At 38.4% G+C, this 27524-nt stretch overlaps 1 protein-coding gene across 1 annotated transcript in view; it reads right to left on the bottom strand.

Annotated features, from left to right (window-relative positions):
• Positions 1–10516: 10516 nt before the first annotated feature.
• The window catches only part of LOC139745375 (fibronectin type-III domain-containing protein 3A-like), a 117072-nt gene continuing 100064 nt past the window's right edge, over positions 10517–27524 (bottom strand). Inside the window, exons 15-18 of the mRNA XM_071655769.1 lie at positions 17846–18058; positions 16773–16939; positions 15755–15888; positions 10517–15242 (exon numbers count right to left, since the gene is read on the bottom strand). Of these exons, the coding sequence (XP_071511870.1) occupies positions 14922–15242; positions 15755–15888; positions 16773–16939; positions 17846–18058 (835 nt within the window). The 3' untranslated portion in view covers positions 10517–14921. The remainder of the gene's footprint in view (positions 15243–15754; positions 15889–16772; positions 16940–17845; positions 18059–27524) is intronic.

Genomic DNA, 27524 nt, shown 5'->3' with positions numbered 1-27524 from the left:
ATGCTAATACGAACGTCCCGATGTCTTCGAATTCACGGATTGTCCCGGAATGAGTACGGAGGCAACACGGAGTAGTCGGTGCCTACAAGGAAGTAATACGGAGGCAACACAGAGTAGACGGTGCCAACAAGGAAGAGTTCGTATTGATTTTCATCTGCAATGTCCGGGATGAAAAATCAAGCAAGCTTAATTTTGTCCGCGGACATGCCGGATGATCAAGGATAATGCCGGATGACTTCACGGAGTCAACACAGTCATGCCGGAAACAGTACGGATTATTCAGGATCGAGGATCCGTGGTCAACCGTGATGCGATCCGTGGAAGTGTATTACCCATTTGACTCAAACAGGTCTACTTAACAGTAGAACTCCTCATGCCTCACCAAGATCGGTTTTCTAATAATCCACAGGAAGTCTCAGCTGCATCAAAACGGATCCAGAATTTTTTAGGCGCAAAACTGGATCTGCAGCACCAACTAGCACGACCATTTCCACACATGATACAAAGAGGAAGACAAATGGCATTTGCTTACTTGCTTGTTTTCTTGTTTCATTTCCACATGGAAAGATGACTGGATAGCCCATATTCAGCTGCAATAGCTGGTTTCCATGGAGTCCAGTAGGATGTAAGGCGAGACCGCTCTCCATTCTTGCCAAACAAAATACAACAGCGTAACACTGGCTTCAGTTCCTAGGCCTCCTGGCAAGTCTCAACAAAGACACAGTCCCAGAATGCAGACGGAGACTGGAGAAAATGCAAATAGATCTCCTTAGGCAGTATCGTCCCCTCAGGAAGCCTATAATTCTACCTCCATGGTCTAATCAAAAGCATTATCAGTCTGACGAAAGCAAAAGGCAGAAGCCCTCCGTATATGGATCTACCGTCAATATCTTCAGGTCGGGAAGTCATTTCTGCAGCCAACACAATCTCTTACAGTGTTTTCAGACGGGTCTAGGGCAATTACCCCCTGGGCAATTACCCCAGACCCTTCCCCTGAGCCTAACCTAAATCCTGAACCTAAACCTAACCCAAACTCCAATCTCTTTCTGCTTGTCATCTCCGCTAAAAATGTTTAAAGTTAGGTGGAGGGAGCAGCTAACTTGTGTACCTGTCATTTTTTAGATCACGCTCCACCCGATGATGAAGACCACGGAGAGGAAGAAGAAGAAGAGGAAGAAGAAGAAGAAGGAGAAGAAGAACGGGAGGAGGAGGAGGAGGAAGGAGAGAAAGATGAGGTGGGAGATCATGAGGATGATGACGATGAGCATTACGAGGAGGTTGGCGATGATGAGGATGACGGTGAGTATGCCTACGAAGATGATGAAGTGGATAACGACGATCAGGAGAAACTTATATATTTTATCTTATTTCCACATTAAACGCAACAATCATATCACAGTTTCAAGTCATAGTACATTGTATAAACATTTCCTCGTGATTAAATGAAATAAACTGAAACTGCAACTGACCAATAAAGTCTATTAGGCTTCATACGCCCGCAGCCCCTGCCCTAAAAAAAAGAAAGAAAGAAAAGAAACGAAAAGAAAAGAAAATTAAAGAAAAAAAAACAGAAAAGAAAGGAAAAGAAAGAAGAAGTCCCAAAGCCTGTGTATTTATTTGTATCAATCTTCTGAAAACTTAATCATGAGGTGGGATTTTACATTGTTGTGGTATTAGGTTTCTAGAAATCATTGAAAAGAAAAGTGACTACAGGAAAGCTTGGAGAAGTTTAAATCATCAGTTAGAAATTGAGACCCTGCAACTTTATCTTGCTTTGGCAGTAAAATAGTTTATAATCCTTTCATGTAGTTTCGTGCCTTGAAGCAAATTTTTCTGTCTTGTTGAAGGACTCTTTTCTATCATTTAAGTTTTTGTGCTTTTTTTAAATCCTGTTTTGATGAGAACATCAAATTCGACTATGTGAAGACCAGTGTAGTTCTCCAGAGAAAGAGAATGATTGAGGAATGTGCAGCCTAGCAAGTAAGGTTTAAAGAGGATACAATGATATGCATACTTAGGATAAGACTGTATAAATTTTCTAAATGTGAATGTCTCGTGATGCTGCAGAGAGAATCTGATTGCATGTAATGACCCCGATGAAAAATGAAACTAATTGCATACAATCTGCATTTAATAAAAACCCGGACCAAGTTATATGTATAGGTGTACGGTATAAGTAAAGTGATAATGTAATATTGCAATGAACGCAAGTACTCGATACACGGTAATATGTATGAAACTCATATGAAATCAGGAAAATAGAGTTGTTGATCCATCAAATAAATGGGTGGGGTGGGACTGTACGTTGGTAAGTGTCCTTGGAGGACCAGGGCGTGATTATACCCTGTATATCCATATCTTTCTCTTCACTTTTTTTATTCTACATCCTCAATTTGTCTTGAAAGTCTCTCTTTCTGCTTGTCATCATCCCCGCTGAGCTACCCGATAAAAAGGTTTCAGGTAAGGTGGAGGGGTCAGCTAACTCGTGCATTTGTCATTTTCTAGAACATGCTCAACCCGATTATGAAGACTACTACTACGAAGAAGAAGAGGAGGAAGGAGAGGAAGTTGAGGTGGAAGACGATGAGGATGATGACGACAACGGGTATGAGTACGAGGAGGATTGTGATGGCCAGGAGGATAGTGACTTTGTCCTTGAAGATACCGAAGTGGACAGCAGTGACGATACTGGCGACGAAGACCATAAGAAACCTGGTCCATCCAAGTGGAATCGTATCGGCGATATATTTGCCAATTGGGGTAAGAGAGAAGATTCGGGATCATCACCACCATCTTCTCGAACATCATCACCACCATCTTCTCGGACATCATCGCCACCAAACTCGAGTAGTAGCAGCTAGAAGTGTGAATATTATTTCATAGAATTGAAAGAAGATGCGAACTGATTATATTGTTTATGTGCCTATCACATAGTGCATTAGTCTACAAGTTTGCCTACAGTGAATATCGTATATACTGAATCATCTTCCCTCCACTGGCAGTGGTTGTCATGGCAATATTATATCAATTACTTTCAAGAGGAGCAGCTCGAAGATGGAATCTTGAAAGAAGGTCCAGAGGAACTACAAATCATGGTAGGCTAAATGTGATCATTTGACTGCAAAACGTTGCATGGTACTGTCGTACTGGTACTATCCTATCTTTATCACAGTAAGCCCACTGTTATTTATAATCTTAAGTCATTGGCCCGTGGTTTTAGAAACTAGAGTCAGGCCTTTTAAAGGAGAGAGGACATCATAATCTCCAAGACGTCAAAGACACTTGTATGTTTTAGATCGCATTATGCCAAGTGATATGTTGTGCGTAAACCTCACCACAGCTGGTCAGCAGCCTTGGAATGTTACATACGCACACACACACACACACACACACACATATATATATATATATATATATATATATATATATATATATATATATATATATATCTGTATAGTAACATTGATTTGTTGAGTTCGGAATTCAGAATTTGACTAAAACATATTTTCTTGAAATAACCTTGTCATGGCTAGAAGCCAGAGAGCGAAATGTCAATGAAAAGCATGGTATTGATTGATGCTCAACAAAACAACTCCACAAAATCAAAAAGATAAATACATGTAGTACTATAATAGCTTAATAACAACTGCAGTTGTTGATACCATGCAGGCCCACCTGAAAATATTGTATCTTCAAACATGTTAAAATCTTCACAATCACTGCACCAACACACCTGCAGTCATGTGTCTGGAACATATTGCTTGCATATCTTTCAATACGATTATTTTGCTTTCTCTCTTCAGAATGTCTCTCTCTCTCATTCTTTCACTATATATCTCACTATATATCTGCTGCTGAATCACCGTTCCTCTGTCTCCTTACAATTTTTGTTTTCTACTCCAGAAAGATGGCTAAGAACATCAATCATGCTCTTTGTGCATTTTGTATAGTTGGATATCAAAACCATCACAAGGCAAGAACATAATTATTATAGCTTTCAGTGAATATTCTACATGGAAATGCAGCTTAATCAACACTTTAGTTCAATTTGATAAATCCATGGTGCTAAGCAGCGGGATATTTGAAAAAACACACGATGATGATGGTTTGATGTGCTTATATCTGAAATAAATAACAAGAGATACAGGCAAGACAAAATGTTCATTTTCTTATTGGAGTAATTGGCCATTTTAACAGAACATGTTTATAGAAGATGTATTACTGAAGCTTTTGTGAATATAGGAAAGCTTGTCAGTGCTATATGCAAACTGCACTGATTACTAGCGGACTCTTGCAAATAATGAGGCAGTCAATCCAACAGGAATAAGAAGTGATGATAGTATGATTTCATGTCAGAATTATACATAGGGATCACCTGATTTATGTATAAGTTACTTTGATCTTAAGAAGGAAGGTTTGAGGTGGATACCATGATAAGCAAAAGATAATTATGATTGTGTAAATGCTCAAATTGCCACGGAATGTATCTTGTGATGGTGGAAGGAAAATGTACTTGAATTTTATTGCTATAATGAAAAGTAAAACTACAAAACATAATCTGCATCAAAGACCCCCAGATGCAGTTCTATTATACATTATATAACTAGCAAGTCCAATGATGATATAGCATTGCATGATATACATGCATATCCTCAGACATGATAATATGTAATAATATGAAATTCATGTGAAATGAGGAAATTAAAGTTATGTTGATCCATCAAAGGCGGTGTTGATTCAGAATTGGAAAGTTTATGCATCCATCATTATCACAATGTATATAATAATAATAATAATGTTATTATTATCATTATTATTATTGTTATCATTATTATTGTTGTTATTATTATTACTATCATTATTATTATTATTATTGTTGTTATTATTATTATCATTATTATTATCATCATTATTATTATCATTTTTATTATCATAATTGTTATTAATGAGCTTCAGTCTATTCGTGAAGAAAGTTGGGTTTGCAATCACTGTAGTATGTATACATTCAAATCGTTGCATTGTGAAATATATGTATGTCCACACTGAATTAATGCTCAATAAAGATAGGCAAGTTAAAGTGATAATCTTTTATCTAAACTTTGCCTGAATTTTGTAGGAGTGACTTATTGATTTCCAAGTTCAGCACAGTGTGCGTGGTTGATACCATTTGCTGACTATTGCTAGTCACCTAGACGTGAACAATGAGGGGTAGGTATCACTTGCCACTTTTCTTGTGTGGGTGACTTCACTGGGTTAGCACCCTGCTCTTTGTGTCTAGATGAATGAATGAAGTGAGATTTTTACGTGCATAAGTTCTGACTCTCTCACACACGGGCCCTCCATTTTACATCCTTTCCGAGAACAAGTTTCCAGGTTTGACTGTTGTGCTGGGACTTTCATGTGGCTACACCCACTGTCAATATGTTGAAATTGGAAAGAGTGATGGAGAATAAATGTCATATTTGTAAAGGAGTCTCACTCGTTTGCACTATGTTATTCATGACAGATGATAATGAATTCATGCACAAACACTGCAGGCGAGGAATAAGTTTACTTACCATAATATTAGGATTCAATGATGGTATAATCTTATAGCAGAATGTTTCCTATTTCAAACCACTGTATTGATTATAGAGTCATAAAACTTTCAGCAAGTCTTGATGTAATATTGCACATATAACCACGCTACTTGCACACATGGACACACAACACCACACAAAAGAACAAGTGCACATACTTCTGGCTTATGTAAGCGCCATAAGACGATATTTTTATTTTTCAATATCATACTATTAGACTGTAAGATATATTGGTATATTGTTTATTTTTTTTTCTTAAGGTTTGGCACGGAAAATGAAATGAGCACATTAATTTGATTTTCAATCACGACGAATGCATTTCGACTCATCTAGTCATACGTATTTGTCAAGTTTTGATGTGTTTTTTGTGAGCTTTTTTTTTCCTTCAACACATATTTGTTAGCATTTTTCCACGGACACGCACTTTGTTTTAAACCGTTCAGCTAGTATATATGATACACAGTACAATCAATCTAAAACTTTTCTACGTACCAAAGTATGGCCTTTTTTTTTTAGCAGTCAACAAATCAAAAAATGACATCCACAAAATAAGCAATATCTTCATAGATATATTCATATATATCTATATATATACTTTTTAAATTTGATTAAATATATGTTTTCGCATTGACAATAAGGCATTGATAAATCAAAAAACAAAAGAATCCTCTTGCAAAAATCACACCGTGGCCATTGTTACATTTTCTCCCTACAAGGTGTCAAGGCATTTTAACTGCAGATGCATCACCATCGTACTAAACTTTACACCACCTCTCTTCAAAGTTTATCAACATCTAAAGCCAAATGGACAACAGATTTTAATTTTTTTTTGTCTTCTAGCTTGAATACTGACCTGACTGTGATATATATATAGAGAAAAAAAAATAACATTAAATATTTCTGATGTCTTCCATGTATTCATCTTTCGATATTTCTCACATTTTGTTCCAAGTCCCATCATGAGTGGCTTAACTTCCTTTGTGACTGGATCTTTCCAGGCACATTTTGATCACGAAACTAAATGAAAAGTGATGATTTTTCACGTTTTACCAGACAGATTTCAACTTCGCACAAAACGGAAAGCCTGAACATGAATTGGCTAAGCAGCGTGCCTGTCCTACTAAGATGTTTTGGTGTACATGATAAAAGCTGTGACTTTAATCACAAACAAATGAAAAAAAAAAAGATAAACAGAATGAGAAATGAGAAAATGAAGTATTGTAAATATATAGATCATTCTTTGCTAAATTCTAACAAAACTGAGAAAATAGAACTCTATTATTTCACCGATTTATCATCATACCTAGTTACACAAAATAATATTCGAAATTGCATTACTGGAACATCAGAGAGGAAGCAGAATGGGGTAATATCGACGGAAGCAAGTTCGAAAAATAAGAGAGAGGAACAAAAATACATCAAAACTCATTTTGTTTCATAGCAACATCACATTCACTTGAAGTTTACAACCTTTGCATTCACTTCTCAAGTCTTTCTGCAGGGCACTGCTTGCGTGATTGACAACATCCACCGTGGATGTAAAAAAAAAAAAAACAGAACAAACAAAAAACAAGAGATTTCACACATTGTCCCTGTTTTCATCGCATTTTCCCTCGTCCTTTCACTTCCCAGAGTACTATTTGTTCAAAAGAGGACTTATTCAGAGGAGAAATTACTCTCATCAGTGTCGAGCAAATCGAAAATAATGCCTACAGACAACTTTCTCTTCTCTGAAGGTTTCACAGCAACTTTTGAACTACAAGATGGGGTAAGGATGATTAGAGGCCGTTACCATCTTTTTCCATTATGAGGAAATTCTTTACTCTTCTACTGCTACCAGTTGACAAACTTCACAATCAACAAAATTTGTCTTCTGTTTCTGAGAAATTAAATTCCATTTTGGTACAGACTTTCTTTTTCTCTCTCTATGCAATCAAACAAGATTGATTTTTCCCTCCTATTTGGCTTATATCACCACCCTATGCATTCATTTAAACCTTAACGCTCCAAGCCTCAGTTGGTGATATCACCATATTCTATCCAGCAACTTTAATGACAAATTAGTATTCTTAAAGAGAATGCGAAATAACGGGAATAAAAGTGATTCCAAACAGACATATATAAAGTGGGAGGTACATGATTCCTTAAAAATCAACAAAATACAATCTGTAAACCAAATACTACACTCAAATACGTTTTTTCAGTAGAGGCTAAGATTCGTCTGCAAACCTGAGTTTTTTATGAATAAGAGACTTGAGAATGTTGGAGGAACGTGCACCAGAGTAACAGCTCTAGTTAATTAAAGTTTGTCATATATCACATAACATATTAAACTCCTTCTTGACACATAATAAAGAAAGGGGCGAATAGCACTAGTTGGAAGTGACGATTCACGCCGAGAGTGTTGCATTCTACACAATAGACTTCGGGGTCATTCATACACTAAAGCACACATGTAACAAGCACATGCCATGTATAAGTAGTGTCTTGCATATCTAGAGCACATGTAAAGCATGACACAACTTTTGTCTTTCCTCTCTCCTCTTGCATTCTGAAACAACCACTAAAAAATAATAAGAAAAAAAAAAGAAGATAGTGACAAGAAATTCTCGGGCATCAATACGATGAAGTTTGAGGAATACCATATCACAATTGCAGCACTGAAGGATGAAACAATTAAAATTTGGAAAACGGAAATTGGACTTGCTTCTTGTCACAAGATATTCAAGTCATTTCAGAGTACAGTACCGGTATCACGAATGAGATACAGAGCCTTAAACAATGAGCGTAGTCCCTGGCTACTCACTCATTGTTGGGCATAGTGGTAAAACAGCAGCAATAGTGTAAAATTAATTCGGGTGTGGCCAAATGAACTAACCTGACTGACAAAGGAGTTGAAAAAAAAAAAATCCTGAACATCTACCATATGACAGTGACCACACTCTATTAAATCAAGTAATATTGTAATTGACAACTGCCAACAAACAGAAAAATATCACAACATAGATGGGGGGAAATGAGGTACCATATTCAATGTCCAGAGTCCAGATGGATGGAATACATACAGAACTTGATTGGCCATTGGTCTTTGGTCAGTAAGACTTATGATTATCGGTTGTCTCCTGATAAATCTCTGCAAAGTCACTTTAAAAAAGGACAAATGCGTTTTTACGGAGAAAAAATTCAAATGTAATTTTCAACAAAACAAAAACAGAAAACAAACAGTTGAAAAAAAAATAATCTCTCTCTTATGCTTCTTGCACTAGTCTTGCTTTCATGCCAGAACATTGGGAACTACGAGTAGCGTTACACTAAATGGACACATGACGAAAAATGAAATCTCTGTACAAACACACAAATACTTGAGATCAAGGAAAAATAATACATATCGCACTCTACTCCTACAGAATGCTAACAGGACTGAATGGCAGCCAAGATGCCATAGCTCTAAAAGAGAGTAGCGATGGGTTGTTATTAATTTTCCCCATTCAAACGAAATATAATATTGAAGGTACAATCTACATTATAAATTCATTAGTACACTGTGCAATGACATGTTTGATATACATATACATAAATGAATGCAAAATACAGTTTAAAAAGGAAACAGTAATATTGGTCCTATAGATAGTGTGACAAAGATAAAAATAATTTCTCTACATATGCTACAAAAAGGAAAAACTGAGTGCTGAGCATATAATATGAAGCAGAACTACTCACAATATTCAAAGATTTCAATGAGAAAAACTTGTGACGAAATAATTCTTTTCTCTTTACACTTCTGCTTAAATAATGCCAGAATTTGGTTACCAATATGTGGTATAAAACTTGTTTCGGAATGTTGTGTCTTGTGTGTTCTCAATCAAGTCACACAGTTTCTTCTAGGCGAAAATAGCAAACTGTCATGTTTCCTATACACACACATAAATGCACGAGTTGTATGCTCATAATTACATAATTCAAAAGGTTTTGCAAAGTTAGCTTACTTGTTCATGCTTTTTCAAAATGGGTGGTCTGTGACTGATCTGTAATTCACTTTTGTTTTCGCTTTGTTCAGCAGATCAAGAATACTCTGTTTATTTCCATGTGTGTGTTTTTTTGTTACAGCTTATAGATCAGGTGAACATGACTCAGAAACAAATGCATACTTCTTTTTATCTGCTTCCATCAAAAAATATATAATAACTTGTCAACACCAACACTGAGTGTTATGTCCAACTTATTGTATACACACATCACACAGAATGATCATTAAGGCGGCATTTTGTATGAGGTCCTCTAGCACGTCTTGCTTGATTGGGCTACGCACTGACCAAACGACCCTGATATACTATTCAAAACTCATAAGAACACAAAGAGCGGCTACTTGCAGAACCGAATAAGTTAATAAATAATGGCAAAAATAGAGCGATCTGACAGTCACATGTTCTGAACATTCTGGTAGCTTTCCCCATCTGAAGAGTAAAAGCCCTTGCATGAAGATTTTCGACTGGATGGTGGCGTGCTGGCTTAAACAGAGAATGCTAACTAAAGCAGCCTGTGTCATTGGACAGCTGAGTACTTCGCCAAACATTCTCACGCCGCGTTTGGTGCGCTGTAGAAGCAGCAGCTGTCATACTTGAATTGTCGTTCAGTCGTCCTAGAGCTTTACTCTATGAGACAACAGTACCATACTGAAACAATGATATGTATACATATATATATTATAGATAGATTTATATATATTTACTTTGATGTTAGTCTTAATACTTATCTGCTTTTCTCCATCACTTAAATGCAATATACACAAGAGCGTCACTGTACAAAGCACTTCATAAGAGTGTCAGCCATATGGTGACATTCGTTTACATAATACAGCACTACGAGAAAGGAAAAAGCCTGACTTTCATACAATTTATAATATACCATATCTCAAAAATAGATCTTTATGATGTAGTGGTTGATTTCTTTGTTTTCTATGTAATTACACTATGTAAAGATGATTTAAGTTGAGATGTCATAAGAAAAACAACAAAGGAAAAAAAAAATGCACTGAAGTAATCAACCTAGACTTAGAATACTCCTTTGACACCGTACATAGTTTTGAGCAGCGCCTGCAGTGCATGTGGTTTTCTTCATTCTGTCTCCCCGAGACTACGGGAGAAAGCAAAAAGTTTCTTCCTTTTCCATACATAGGCAAGCCAGACATTTAAAAAATAAAATGATGCATCAACAAACAAAAATACGAGGAAAGGAGAGAGAAGTGCCTCGCCTCGAGGTATTTGGCCTCCCTCTGGAACAGACAGCACATTCTAGGAAAGAGTCCATCGCTCTAATACTGACTGGCTTTGTGACCATCATATCCCCTCGCAAACCATCTCTCCTTACAGCCATTCTCTTGGTAAACCCTTGAGTACAGAAAACAGCTCGATTCGGATAGGACTCCTGGTTTCAGACCAACCTTCGTGTGCCATTTCCAAGAACATTTCAGCTCCTATTCTTGCTTCTGTTGTTATCATCATAAAAATAACATCTGAATATGAACTGGTATAACTACCCAGTATGTGGTAACTATGTATTAGTATTCCCTTCCACAGAGTTGAATAACATGGAGAATGCACAACCCCTATAACCATCGTCCCCGTAAACTACAATTTGGCCCTGAACGAGTTCATCAGAGGGAAACAAAAGGTAATGCAATAATGAATGCATCACAACATGTTTAGCAGACTTCCAGACATTACCACCATATTTCCATCAGTCCTACTGATTACTAAACAGCAGTGTCATATTCCTCTCATGGCCTGAACAATGTTTTAGGCGAGACTAATACTGATATAATCATCATATATTTTCAGACATTTTTATCTTCCTGAAATCAAATCAAAGTTTTTTTCCCCCATGAAAATCATAGCAAAGCTCGAGAGAGAGAGAGAGAGTAGCACCCCAGGTCAAGGAGCTCTGGAGTTAAGACTGCCTTCTTATCACAAACCCGTGATGACCAAAAACTCTCCATCACCCCTAACGTGATGTGACCTTTGGAAGATCCCCGAGGTTCTGCCTTACCCCATGCTTTGTGACATACAATCTGATGACTCCAAGTGCAGCATCAGTGTGTTTTTCTTCCTCTTCTTATTTTGAGATATCACGATGGCAAGAAACGAATGCTAACAACTGACAAGGAGACTACCGAGTTCTGAAAAAATCTCAGCTTCAGTAAGACAAACAGGAATATAGGAGCTGTCAGAAACAGTACATGCACAATGACTGCAGAGTTCTTAGGGTCACATCTGTGCTGTCTTTGAATCACTTTCCTTTCTCCACATATTTTGCCAACAAACTCTGGTAATTCCCAGATATTGTGTCTGGAAGCCCTCTAATTTCTACCATATTCTATAGACAGTTAGAACCTTAACATTGGAGATATCATATTCTCAATTCAGTGCACACTAAATAAGTGTTGAGGAATTTCAAAGAATTTTTGCATATTTGTTCTTATATCCTTTCAAAATTCTTAGGCCTCCTACTGTTAAGTTGGGTGGTTTTGGTCTTTTTGTGGTCACACCACAAAATAAAACTGCATAAAGTTCCATCTTAGGCTTAGATTGACTCATTTGTCTTAATACAGAGCCTTAAAAATGAAGATAAGATAAAGCTCACCTTAATCTTTGCAGTAAGGACAAATCAAATGGCCTTGCACATACTATTCTCCATACTTGATGACTTCCACAAAATTAATTTCTTCCATAAATTTGTTCCTCCCCACCCCCAAATTTTTCCCATTATTATCTGAAATCCTTCTGGATCGGGACAACCACAAAAGAGTTTATCTCTGCATTCACAGGAATGCAGCCAGATAAAAATTATATTTCTGAACACATTTGTACCACTGTCAGAGTGTCTAAAATCAGCCTTTTACTTGTCCAATTGAGAAGTTGGTAGGTGACATGAGTACTGAAAATGCACCAAAATTTGCCTCCTATAAAAATGCCAATGGTATTTCTCAAACAATTGAATAAGAGCTGAAATGACTGATAGAATGAAAGGATTTTCTTTCTTTAGAGTTAATTCTCCACTTAATTTACACAAACACAACAAGAGCACTTTCAAGAAGTTGACAGACCTCGTCAAAACTGGCAGGTGATGAAGCAAGTGACATTTAACAAACAAACTAATCATTTCTGGCATATTTGCCCTTGATTGTCCATTTTTCTGGGGTTCATAAAAATACAGCTCCATAAAAATGAAATCAGTTTCTTTGTGCTCGGGTAGATTTCCCTTTCATGATAACAAGATGAATTTTAATTACTGTCCCAGCATTACCACTATCATACAACTCAACTTTGCCCAAGACAGCTTAACCACCTTTCATGTTAATCTTTCATGTTCATCTTTCAACTTACATTGCTCTTACAAATTCTCTTTTGAGCAAAAAATTCCAATTCATTGAATATAAATCTCACAATCTGTATCAACTTTGTGCTAGAAATATTTGATCCATGCCTTAATCATTTTAACCTCAAACTACATGTTGACCTTTATCAATGAAAACCTCAAGGACGAGGATAACTTCCTCAAAACTGTCAATCTAGAAATTGGACAATTCATCAGACATTGCAAAATACCATTGTTATTAAATGCATTAATGCAAATTGCCAGGAAATAGCAATTGTGTGAATATGATTACAATTTTGTATTGAATACTGAATTTCATTTTCCTTTTTGTAACCAGCAAGTCTAGTAATCATTCACAGAACTGATGTCAAACTGAAGATTTTGCTATAATTGAGAAGAGATAAGAGGCCCGTCAAATCCCAGAAACAGTTACCGAGTCGGGGTACCCTCGATGAACTGCACTAAGTGTCCTCAGCATATCTTCAAACAAGCTAGACCTTAAACTCAAGTTTCTTGTGACCCTTTCTTGGACATGTGACCACTCGGGGCGTACCACCACTGATGCCTGCAGTTGGCAGTCGGACTCTCCTCAATAATAAATAAACATAGCAAGTAACTCTATCCCACATGAGCTAGACAACTACACAACCCTATTACACAGTGCCTTAAAGTCCCCCATTCATCTGGGACCAGAAAATGATGATGTCAACAGTGCCGGTGGATTCTTCTTTTGTAGGAGGATAGGGTTTATTGTGTGTGTGTTTTATTGCATCTCAGTGTAACTCTACCCTTCCCTAGAAAGCTTTGACAGAAGAGGTTAGGATACTATCCCCTGAATGACTGAGGTCATCTTATATGGGAAGCCACCTACGTAACAGGCAGGTCACTTGCCTTCTGTTTTATAAAGTCTTCATCGCAAACTACGCCATCATCATGGCGATACCACCAGTCCCATTGTCACAGGTTTTCCGCGCGAAGGGCCAACTAGTCGTGTTGCTTTATTCACCTTCCACTGGGAATATGAGCAAAACTGCACCCTGACGCTGAGATATTACGTCATATTTCATCAAGTTCATATCGTCAAAGGAGAAAATGAATAGATGCCTTGTCTTCGAGCAGCTGTCTGAGCAGCAACCGTTTACTTCGATGTCGCACGAGAGACACTTACAATGACTGGCAGTGACAAACGATACATTTCGTGTTGAGGTTTATCATAGACGCAAGGGATTCACTGCATCACTCCAAAGTATGATGAGTGTGGCTGAATACCATGTAGACCGACCAAAAGAGAGGGAAATCTCCCAACACTGCCTGAGCCATGCTGCCTGCACACAGCAGTACGCTCCTTTACTCAAGACTCTGGTTCATTATTGTGTGGCAACATGCAACTTCATTTCTCACATAGGTTTGTGGTCCCACTGTTAAATTTACTCCAGGTGTAAATGACCCCTGCGAGAGTCCCCAGCATGAAGGAGAAGAGACAGTGCCTCTGGCATCCTTCGTTGCAGAGGCATCAACAAAGAGTTCCCTTGCTTCAGTTGCTTATCAACAAATGTCATTCGGTGACTGAAATGTAAATGCCTTCTTATTGACATCAAACTACGTCCAAGCTTCACAGATCCCTTGAGACCTAGCTAGCATACATTCATGGACTGAAAGTGGTTGAAGCAAATAATTTCAAACAAATATGACCAGCAGAACTCTCTTTTATATTTCTAGTTGTTTCTTCATTCGATAACAACCATATTTTGGAGCATCTACGGAAAGAAAGAAAAAGACAGGATAGCGATATGACATTTTCTCTTTCCACTTCTTTCATTGGTCTCTTTGTTTGTTTGTATTTTAGAGTGTATGTTTGTGTGTTTGTGTGTTGGTAGAAGGGCGTGGCAGCTATGTGGAGTGGAGCAAGAAGCACATCCTCAAGCACATCCTCAAGGACAAGTGCATGACCAGCCTTCAAGGGAGGTGTTACGAGCCCACATACCACTGCAGTAGCACAGCTATGAGGATCGCTATGACAAAGATGCAGAACATGATGATAACGGCCAGCTGACTGTCCCCCCATGACTTCTTCTCCGTGTCCATCACCCCCTCGCCGTCCACCTCCGTCAGCGGCGCTTCTTCCTCTTCGTCCGGCGAGCTCGTCGTCCACGTGGTCCATGAGCTGTAGATGCCCTGGAGCTCGGGCGAGCCGTCGCTGGGCACGCGGATGGCCTGCACGCGGAAGCGGTGCTCCGTGTTCAGCTCAAGGTGGTCCACTTTGTAGCAGGTCTCGGAGCCCCGGTGGATCTAGGATGAAAGCACATCATGCAGGGTTGACACTCTCATTTCTCGGTTTATTGACAGTAAATCAATACGAAACGGAATCTAGTTTCTCATGAGGAAAAATAAATTAAATAATAAGGACATCATCAAACATTGTAGGAGTTTTTCTCAATTTGTATCCAGCCAACTGATAATGTCACAATGAAATGAGAGAATTGACTACAAACTACTCCAACAAACTTCTAGTTGCGGGAAGAGAGCAAGGAGATAAAGAAGTTGAGGTGATGATGTGGATTCTTTTTAGTCATGAAAAAAGGGGGAAAATTAGATGTGATTAATGCATATATACACTCTGCCTGTGCCTGCTGCACAGTAACCCCGAATTAATGGAAGTGCACTAGTCGACATCAAAAGTGTGACCACATTCAACTGTATGTAATGTACGGTCAGCATATGGATCCAAACGCTTGCGATGAAATAATTATGTTCACATACAATGTATATGTGATGGGGAGAATTTGAGACTTTGGACCTACCACTCTGGTATCCCCGTCCCGGACTCGCTGGTGCTGGCACTGGTAGATCATGAGATCGTCCTGCTGGTGCAGCGTGGCCTCAGACCATGATATTTGGCAAGAATCTTCGGACTCGGCTGGCTCCACCAATGGACCTGTGGTTGGTTGCACGTATTTGAGATTTGAGGCAGGGAAAAAGGTATGGATATTTGATGGTGCTGAAGATTTGATATGGGACTGCCAACACTCAAAAAAACAATACAAAACAAAGCAAAAACAATTGGGAAGGTTCTACAGGAAGGTTGCTCTTGGGAAGATTCTAAAGAGCAATCAGGGAGAATCTTGTGTGTTACATGCATCTCAATTGGCATAAAGAATTCCAAAATCAGGGATATCTTCTGCACTGTCTTGTCAAGAGAAGAAGTGATCGTTAATTTTTCAGGGTGCCTCTTCCAAACTGATGGAGACTTGGCAAATTTGATGTGATGTCATGTATTGTGCAGTGGGGATGGTCAAGTTATTTGCTTACCCTCCAAAATAAACTGATTCTACATGTAGATCCAATGCTTGTCTGTGATACTGATCCTCAGTCATCTTGTTAGATAGAGAACCAGTCACATAAAGATTTGGGATACGATGAAGGTACTAATTTCACCCAGTCTCTGGAAGCTGGTGTAATTCTCACTACCCATCGGATGATTTCCGCAAATTTCTTATCTCAGTGTACACATACATGAACCTGGGAAAGCATCGAGATCTCAGTGATGAATAATCTGAGGGTATATTCAAGATCGGCTCCCCCTTTCTACATTTCTAGCACCAGTCATACTTTGAAAACATTCCCAAAAAGTCAGCATTCCAGGAGTGTCGGTAAATAGAATACATGTATGTTATCTCGCAAATCCCACAGTTTAGCACATCAGTCTGTCTAACCTCTGTCTGTATCTGTCTCTTCTCTTTTCACTGACACGAGTATAAATGGACTCAGAAAGATGGATTACCTCTGTCCAAACTTGCTAATTCAAAGTATGTTTCATACCTTTGAGAGTGACAGGAGGGGCTTTGGTTGTGACGAAGACAAACTCCTCAGAGTAGGGACCCGTGCCCGCCTCGTTGCTGGCAAGTATTCGAAACTTGTACGCCGTGCTTTCGCTCAGCCGTGTCACTTTGTGACTGACGTTAATGCCGGAGTAGACCACGACAAACCTGTAAACCATGATACACAGGTCAAATTTGAGCATCCTCAATGGCTGGCTTGATGCAACATCATATACAGTCAACTCTATGTAAGTCTATGGCACATACTACAATTGTATATACGGCAAACATTTTGCGAGGTTTTTGTTTTTGTGAATTTCGCGAGTCGGGTACTATTCACAAATTTAAGAAAACACAAAAATATCATCTCTGATCATGACATGAATGTGATGAGCACACATACATTTCTCCATTCAGTACTCCGCTCCAAATATCCCAAATTCAACCACTCACAAAATTGTCAAGAAGTCCCGATACGCGAAAAATTGTAGACTTGCTATATATATGGCGTATACAGTATGTCAAATAATTGGCTAAGTCAATGAAAATTGAAAGTCCCAATTTTATATTTACAAAATATCCCATGTATATACAGAAGTCGAATATTGCCTAAGTTAATGTATGTAGATCAGCCCCATCAAGATCGACTTACGCAGAGTTGACTGTATTTTTCTAAAAGCCGACATGACATGTTTTTCACTGTAATACTGGAAGTGCACTACCTTATGATCCAAAAGCCTTGAACGAAGGCTACTTTTAGAATGTACAAAAATGAAATAAAGGAGCTGAGAAGTATGTTTACAGATCAGCAGTTGCGATTTTAACAAATTTCATTTGTAGAGGGAGACAAACTGAAGAAACTTACACCTGAACCTTCATCCCTCTGAATAATATCTTGCTTTCATTTAAGTATGTTTTAGTCAAGCAGCAACACAAAGTAATCACAATGATTCCACATACAAGTTGAAAATGCCGATGCATAGGACTACTAAAAATGTTGTACACCCATGATGGACTGATGCAGGATGTGCTAATGGAGATGAAGAAAAATTCAAGAAATTTTTGGCTGCTTACCGCCCTCGCTTGTCCTCCATCTCCAAGGTGAAGTTGAGCGACTTGGCATCACCCACAGCCCGATTGAGGTCCCCCCACTTCAGCTTGAGGGACTGATGGCTGTAGAGGGCGCACTCGAGACGGGGCGGCGAGGGCGGGAGGGCCCTGGTGATCGCCTTCAGAACAGCACTGTATGGTCCCTCACCGATGCTGTTTAGTGCCTGCACTCGTATTCTATGGATGAAGGCAAGATTACAACCAGTGAGGATTAGTTCGCATCAATGGAACACTCAAAGAAGAATTAATACTGTATATGCTGTTATTTTCGCGAGGGTTTAATTTTCGCGAATTTCGCGAATCACGGCTGGACCGCAAATTTAACAACACGCGAAAATATCGCCGTACACTAGGCTAATAGTGGCCTTACGATAGCCTCGGTGTCACATCGCGAAACAACATCCCGCGAAAGTGTCCATGACCTCATTCGTGAAAATATCTGTACGCGAAAATAACAGCTTATACAGTATAGGCATGTATTTATTTTCTATGAAACTAATACAGAAGGTACAGGAAATCATGAGAATGCCGCCGATGCCACAAATGGAGGTGATGATATTTAAATTCAGCTGCTACTTCTGCTTGTGCTTTTGCTCCTACTAAATATACAGAGACACCAAAAGCAACACCAAAAAGTGTCATGATAACAATTCTCCTTTGTTGGCTGCCATTCTACAAGAGTCTGAAAAAACTAGATATATCGCTACGGCTACTGATATGCCTCCGCCATAATGCATGGTTCTCCTAATAGGTCTATAGTACAATGTCTTGACAATGTGTGATGACAGTTTCACACAATTGGCAAAATATTAAAATGACAGGTTTGACACAAATGTGCTGAATGTTCACTTTCCTAGAACTAGGTTCAATTGGATGAATGATTAAAATGTCAGAGTGCAGGTATTTGGGGAACTGATGATTTTTACTTGACTTTTGACCCTTTTATAAGTTTATGCATTGAGTAATTTTCAAGGTATTGAGAAAAAGTATAATTTCAGTATCAAATGGGAAAATAGCATTATCTAAACCTGGCCTTTGACCTTTGACCTCACAGTTCCAAAGAGGATCACTGTTAGGTTGAACATGCATAAATATGTAAGTTTCATGATGATACCTTGAGTTACTTTCGAGATATGGAGGAAAAAGTGCAATTTAGCACTTTCACTTGACCTTTTACCTTTTGACCTTTGACCTTTTGGCAAGAAACTTCCCAAAAAATATATATTGGGTAATACATGCCATACATCAAGTTAAAAAAAAAAAAAAAACCTTCAGGCATATTGCATTTTAAGGAAAGTAGTGATATTTTGAGGAGTTGACCTTGACCTTTGACCCCCTGACCTCTGACCCATGACCCCCAACTTCCCTAGATAATCACTGCCCATCGGTACAAGCATATATACTAAGGCGCACCTGGTAAACTAGGGACTGCGAGCGACGGAGAGCGACACTCAGCGACGGGGACATATTGCGAGAACAATGAAGTGCGTCGCAGTATGTTTTTACTCCGTCGCTAAGCGTCGGTCAAAGCACTACGCGCCATCATTTTGATGATACCGCGACGCTTGCCGACGCTTGCTGACACTTGCCGACACCCTCAAAAGAAGCTGTTGATTATTTCTATGTTGCGTGACCTCCGCTCACGCAAGTGTTCGTTTTGCGTTTCGGGACATGGCGCTTGAGATGTAGCGAGATTTCTGAATGGTCACGGCCAGTGCTCAAATTGAATAGCGAGCGACGTGTCCAGACGCACCTTTTCTGATTACAAATGATGCTCGTGATAGCCCGACGATGAGCGACGTGTCCCGACGCTTTCCTTTGTCTCAACATTGGTTATGAGTTGATTTGCGTTTCGTTTGGCTATAAGATGGTGAAAAGAAAACGTAATTATGGGGTGTGATCTCACTGAACGGGGAACACTTTGAAAGTAGCGATCGAAGAGGGTTTATGAAAACACATGTAGGTTCACACTCATACGCGAATGTATGCCTTAATTAGGCAGCTCCATACATGTAAAATTTTGCATGCATGAGGTGAGATCTTTTTTTATCTGTCAAGTGACTCAAGAACTAAATACAGTGTATTACGAAGTCGTCCTATTTCTCCCGTAGGAAAAAGTAAGATGTTTGCCGTTACTTTTGGAAATGAACAGCGGCAACAATCGGCTCCGCAAGATGCTAAAATTAATGTCGGATGTTTCATTTTAATTTTGGAAATGAATAATGGTAATATTCGTATGATACTAAAACGTCGGATATTTGTTTATACTTTTGGAAATGAATAACGGTAAGATTCAGCTCCATACGGTGCTAAAATTGATGTCAGATATTTGATTTTGCGTAAGGATAACATTTGGCTCCGGAAGATGCTGAAATAAATGTCGAATGTTTGCTTTGACTTTCGGAAATGATTAACAATAATATTCAACTCCGTACGATGATAAAATAAACGCCGCATGTTTGCTTTTACTTTCGAAAGTAAATAGCAACATTCGGCTCCAGAAGATGCTAAAATAACTATCACATGATTGCTTTTACGTTCGGAAGCGAATAGCAGTAATATTCTGCTCCAGAAGATGCTAAAATGTCGGATGTCTGCTTTTTAAATTTCGAAATGAATAACAGTAACATTGATTCATTAAATTGATGTTTGCTTTGACGTTCGGAAATGAATAACAATTATATTCAACTCCGTATACGATGATAAAATAACTGTCTGATGTTTGCTTTTATGTTCGAAAGTAAATAGCAATAACATTCAGCTCCGGAAGATGCTATAAATGCCGGATGTTTACTTTAACGTTCGAAAGTAAATTAGCGATAACATTCAGCTCTGGTAGATGCTAAAGTAAATGTTGAATGATCCCTTTGACGTTTGGAAATGAATACCAATAATTTTCAACTCCGTGTGATGGTGAAATAAATGCCGGATGTTTGCTTTAATGTTCGAAAGTAAATATCAATAACATTCAGCTCCGGAAGATGTTAAAATAAATGTCGAATGATCCCTTTGACGTTCGGAAATGAATAACAATAATATTCAATTCCGTACTATGATCAAATGAATGTCGGATGTTTGCTTTTACTTTCGAAAGTAAATATCAATGACATTCGGCTCCGGAAGATGCTGAAATAAATGTCAGATGATTGCTTTTACGTTCGGAAGTGAATAGAAGCAACATTCTGCTCCATACGATGCTAAAATAAATGTTGGATATTTGCTTTCACATTTCGAAATGAATAACAGTAACATTCAGCTGCGTTTGATGGGAAAGTAAATGTCTGATATCTGCATTGACGTTGAAAATGAACAACAGTAGGCCCTACTATTCGGCTCCGTACGATGCTAAAATAATATTGTCAGATGATTCATTTCACTGTCGGAAGTGGACAGCAGCATTCGGCTCCGTATGATAATGAAATAAATGTCGGATGTTTGCTTTTAAATTTGGAAATGAATACCAGTAATATTCTGCTCCGTACGATGCTAAAATAATAAGAGATTGTTGCTTTTACATTTGGAAATGATTAACGGTATCAATCGGCTCAGTTAGATGCTAAAATAGATAGCGGATGTTTGCTTTCACGTTCGGAAATGAATAAGGATAACATTCAGCTCCCTAAGATGCTAAAATGAATGTCGGTAGTTTGCTTTTACATTTGAGAATGATTAACGGTAACATTCGGCTCCGTAAGGTGCTAAAATACTAGTAAATGTTGCATGATTGCTCTTACAATCGGAAATGAATAACGGTAACTTTCGGCACTTTATAGTGCTAAAACGTTAATGTCGGATGTTTTAAATGTCTGCAAATGCTCCCACTTTCTCATTTCAAACGTAAGTTTTGACCACCTAAATAGGCATCAACTTTTAACTAACTAACAGTGTGTGGGATTATTCCGAAGGTGCCTTAGTCTGAAAACTCTTAATCCGGCACGAAAATGTATTTATTTATTTATTTATCTATCTATCTATTTTTTTATTTATTCATTTATCTTTTGAGATTAACAACGTTGAGAATATCGACCCCCGTTTCGTTTTCGAGTCGACGATTCTTCAAAAAACGAAACTTTTCCCCCCCTTCGTCAATTTGGGATTTACGAGCCTTCGGAATGACTGTAACTATGTTTATTTTTTTTTTTTTCAGTCGATTAGGGGATTGGGGGGGGGGGGGTAATTCAGAAAATTGATGTAGAAGGGAGTGAAAATCTTGAGGCAAGAAATACAAGTAAGTGAAATTCTCAGTTTGATATCGTTAATTTTTTTTTGCGTGATGTTTGTATTCTGGAAAGAGTCATGTACTTATTCCATTGGTTCGTTACTCCGAATCTTAGCCTTCGGAATAACGAACTTTAAGTAACGAACTGTAACTTTATGTTTTGTTTTGTTTGTTTGTTTTTCAGTCGAGCAGTGGAGGGGGAAGGGTAATTCAGAAAAGAAATATATAGACGGCATCAGGGAAAATTTTGAGGCAAGAAATCAGTTTCTCAGTTTGACATTGTTAATTTCTTTGCGTGGTGGTTATTATTCCAAAAAGAGTCAGGTGTGATGACACTAGATGTACTTATATTCCGATGGTTCGTTCTTCAGTATCCGAAAAACGCAAATTCCATGTTTGTTACTACAGTAATCTGAAAGTGTACTAGGGTTTGTTAATCCGAACATTTTGTGACATTCCGAAGGTTCGTTAATCTGAAAATGGGAAATACGGTTCGTTAATCTGAAAACGAATAACGTGGTCAAAAATTTGTTTTGTTTTCGGATTAGCAGCATTTAGAAAACCAAACCTTCCTTCGTTTTTGAATTGACGAATCTTCAAAACAGCAACACAATTTTGTTGTCGCTTTTATTTTTTTTTTTCGAATAACGAGACTTCGGAAATTGCAAACTTTCAAAGTAACGAACAGTTACGATCTTTTGTTAATCATTAAAGCGAGCAGTGGAGGATAATTCAGAAAAGAAATATAGACGGAAGGAATAATCTTTGATTGATGATGATGTTGGTCATGTTTCTGAATGTTTATAGAAAAAGGCTGAGTGATCTGAGTGATGGTGATGATAAGTTATTACTAATGCGAGTGTAAAAGACAGCTTTTGCTGAACATACTTCTTTCCCTTCCGGCCCATGAATGATGAAAAAAAAAAATACATACACCTCACAACAAAAAGAACCACGTGCTAGCAACCTTCGTAAAGTTAAATCTAGACGTTCATTGCCAGCAAAGGGGAAAAACACAACAGTAACTGAAGCAAAGAGATTGTGTATGCACTCTGTGGCATTACGAGAAACTTGACACCCCACCCCTCTCCCCTCCTTGTGGAAAATTTCCACAAAACCAGGTGCCAGACCCAAGGTGCCAGACGAAAGAATGCGCGCACTGGAATAAACCGCGTGTAAATAGCCTGGAAATATGGATCGAAGAACTAGCTCATGAGTTGTCATCGCAAAGATCATGATTCTAATTATAGCCTTTCTTTTGACCGTTAGTAGAAATATCGAACAGTTTATTATTGTGTACTTACTTGAGTATTTTAAATGTTTACTGAACTACAAATTGTATAGGAAGGGATTGATTACTCACAGAAATATAGGAAAGGCCTCGTATGCCCACACAAATCCACTACGAGTATGTGATGCAGCCACTACCCGGTTAGACAGCAAAATCCTGACAATTTCACGCTCAAAACTACGTATTACTTTGGAAATTTTGAAGGAACTTCACCTACGAACTGTGAAGTTATTTGGCTATCAACATTCGTTCTTTTTGTTTTTTGTTTTGTTTTTGTTTTTTCCTCGTTTAAAAGACATGATTTCTTCGTATGGAACGTAAACTGTTTAGCGAACATCGTTATGGCAGACTTTGTGATATCAGTCAGGGTAAAAGAAACTCGAATAGTTAAGATGTTTAGAATCCAATAAATAACATGAAAAAGCCTGAAAAATAACACATGACTATGTTTTATAGTAAACAATAACTGAATATACCCAAAAAAAGTTTACATTGAAAGAAAGATATTATTCAGAGGGGTGAAGGTTCAGATGCGAGTTTCTTCACTTTGTCTCCCTCTGCAAATTAAATTTGTTCAGATCGCAACTGCTGATCTGTAAATCCACAAACATGTATACATCGCGTACAGTAGCTCAGTACATAAACACGTAGTACTCGAGAATCTTTATAATCGTGCTGCTGGTACACAAGCTGGACAATACTATTACTAAAATAACTAAGGCATACTAATATGTCGTAATGTTTGTTTAGTCAATTTTTTTGAGGACTAGCCAAAATTGAATCAGGGTAGTGATTTGACAACAATAAGTGAATAAAGACAATCTGAACTTACTCGTTGCCCTATTGTGATGTGGAGCGAGTTTTACCTTGCATTTTAAAAGGCGAGTTTTCTTTCTGTTAGAAATCATGACTGTAACTGATCTCTGCAATATTAATGTACGAGTAGGCCCTTTAGCTTCTTACTTAGTCTAAACACGATTTCAGTCGATTTTGCTATTAACAGTTCAAGTTTTTACGTTTGTAAACGGCATTCACTGGTGCTTGCTTGTTTGCTTGCTTGGTACATTTCTGTCATGCGGCTGGCAGTTTGTGACTTTAAATATAATCTCCACCTCTCTTTTACGGTCAGCAACGATTGGATCAAACAAATTCATAGGGTTCATCAACAAGATGGTGCACATCGTGATACAATGCGTATTCAGCACATTGGCGTGGTGGCATAGAAAATTAATGAACAAGCACTAATCTTTTTTTTTTTTCACACATCGCACTGTGTCTTGCAAGGAAGGTGTCTCAATGACCCCTACACCACAGACTTTCAAGTACATTGTACAGAGTATTACTTTGATCAAAGACAATTAAGGCTTGTCGATTTCAAAACAGAATGTCCACGCCACGCCTCGTGCGAACAAAAGACGGATTAGGAGGCAACTCATTCACTAACTACCCAGCCCTGTCGCTGCATAGAATTGCACTGCGTCTGGTCGGGCTTACTAGCAATTCCCTCAGAAGAAGGTGACGGGCACTCTCCACAGAACTCTAAAGAAGTTCTGTGGCACTCTCCCGTTTTAGGACAATTTTCACAACAATTTAAGATAATTTGTGACTGAAAAAAAAAAAAAACAATTTTGGGAATGAACTGGATGATGACACAATCATTTGCTCCTGCGATAATTGTTCTTGCATGTATGTTGTGCATGTGAAAAAGCGTTCGAACTTTGATTCCAGTGTACCGTGGAAACTCGATGTAGGCATTGGAGATCCTGATGTAACAAAATAATACCCGATATAACAAACTAATTTCTCCGGTCCCAATGAATTCATTTTCTGTTTTGTATATTGTTTATTGCCTACTGATAAAGATTACAAAGAACAAAATATGTCTGTCTCAAAGATCTCGTCATAGCGAGTTGCCACGTGTTGACTTTGTATAATTTTCGCGTGGTGTTCGGTGCTGCAAACTTCGGCGAGGGCCTTTACTCATTGTTTTATTTCCGCTGTTTCTCATACCTCGTTTGGTACGATTTCTTACGTTTAATGTCACTTTATTCGTTCCCTTTGTTTCGAAGTACCGGTATGTAAAAATTCTTTCAGGTGTCTCTCTGGTTACTGCACGTGCATTTTCGTAACGGCGATTTCTCCGATTTGCTGTAGTGTATAATGTGTATTTCGAAGGAAGTTCGCTCCCAGCCTCTTCGGTGTGCTGTGTGATATTTTGTAGTGTTTGTGTTGTTGTCTGAGAGGTTGTTGGTACTTTGTGATTAGTTTGCTTAGGTGTTATCTCGAGTGATGATGGTGGTCGTGTTCCTTAATTTTGATACGAAAAGGGCCAAATGATCTGAGTGATGGTAATGATAATTACTGATGCTGGTGTAAAAGACAGCTTGTTGAGCTACGTGTCCTCCGTCTGATTTCATTTCTCCCTCTTTCACTCTTCTTCTCTTCCCATGAATGATGGAAAAAATACATACACCTCACCTTCGTTAAGTTAAAACTAAATGTTCATTACCAGCAAAGGGGAAAAAATAAGGGGAAAAACACGAACGGATTGTATGCGGTCGACACCCCCCCCCCCCCCCCCCCCCCCCCCCCCCGGCCCCCGTTGTGGGAAATTTCCAAAGAAGCATGCACCAGACCCCAGGTGCTGGCCAGACGAAAGAATGCGCGCACTGGAATTCTGGTTGTAAACAACGTGTAAATAGCCTGGAAGTTAAATCGATGGAAGAACTAGCTCGTGAACTCATGATTCTACGCTACACACCATGGTTCTATAGCCTTTCTTTTTGGTCCATAACAGAAATATCGAACAGTTGTCTGTATAGTGTATTAAATCAGGCATTTCAAATGTTCACTGAACTATAAAAAGGGATTTGCTAATCACTGGATTCAAAAATATTTCTTCGTATCGAACGTAAACTGTTTACCGTAACCAAGCCATTAAGCACAGCTACTACGGCGCATTCGATCCATGGATCCGAACTTGCAGTATACAAACCTCAAAGAAGCCAGAAGCACATAGAGCCTTCCTTTGAACTTGAAAGTAAAACCACGTGTTTCGCACACTGGCACGTCCAAACACAGCGTGGCATTTAGCGATAATTATTGTTATGGCAGACTTTCTGCTTTCAGTAATGACAGAGGAAAAGAAACTGGATTCACTTCGGAAAATGATGTTTAAAATCCAATAAATTGAAAAATGAAAAAGCCTGAAAACAACACATGTCTATGTTTTCTAGTAAACAATAATTGAAAACATCCTTAGAAAGTTTTGCATTCTCTCACACAAAGAGGTCTCTTGAGAAGATGAAAGCATTCCCCGTCCCCCGTAAGGCAGGGTTACTGTTCATTATTCCGAAGGTTCGTCATTCCGAAGGATCTTTAAATAGTCCGAAGGTTCGTTATTCCAAAAATGAAATAAGGCTCGTTATTCCGAAGGTTCGTTAATCCGAAAATAAAATAAGGCTCGTTATTCCAAAGGTTCGTTACGGACCCTCTTTCATTTCGGATCAACGAACCTCCGGAATAACGAACCGTATTTAATTTCGGATTAACGATCCTTCCGAATAACGAACCCTATTTCATTTTCGGATAAAGGAGATTTCGGAATAGCGAACCCTATTTAATTTCCTAATGAACGAACCTTCGAAATAACGAACTTTCGGAATAACGCCACAAAATGTTCCGATTAACAGACCCTTTTTCATTTTCGGATTAACGAACCTCTAGGCATAGGGAATTTGTGTGTTTCGGCATGTTACGACACCGAGATAAGTCCATGTGAGCACCTCTCCAAGTTTACCGCCAAGGGACTTTGAAAGCTGTCGTGCGTGTCTGTGGGTGTTAAGGTAAGTTAGTAATCGACGCTGAAAATCATCGAAGAGTCCGTCGACGTTCAATCGACGAGGGAATTGCAAACCCAACGGCTGCTTATAAGGTACCACCAAGATAGGAAAGAATGAATTTTATGAAAACAAAAACAAATGAATGAACACGAGTGTGAGCACTGGTACCAAGGTATGTTGTGATACACATCGATAATAACATTTTATTGGTGATGCAGTTGTGTTCCCTATCTATATAAATTACCTTTTTGTCTTAATACTAGATGAATGATGATACTGTTGATTCGTGAA

This window comes from Diadema antillarum, unplaced genomic scaffold (genome assembly GCF_040938485.1).
Source record: "Diadema antillarum isolate AM-2024a unplaced genomic scaffold, OU_Dant_1.0 seq00001260_RagTag, whole genome shotgun sequence".
NCBI lineage: Eukaryota > Metazoa > Echinodermata > Echinoidea > Diadematoida > Diadematidae > Diadema > Diadema antillarum.
Note: the sequence above shows the minus strand (reverse complement) of the source record. Positions and strands in the feature narration are given on the sequence as shown.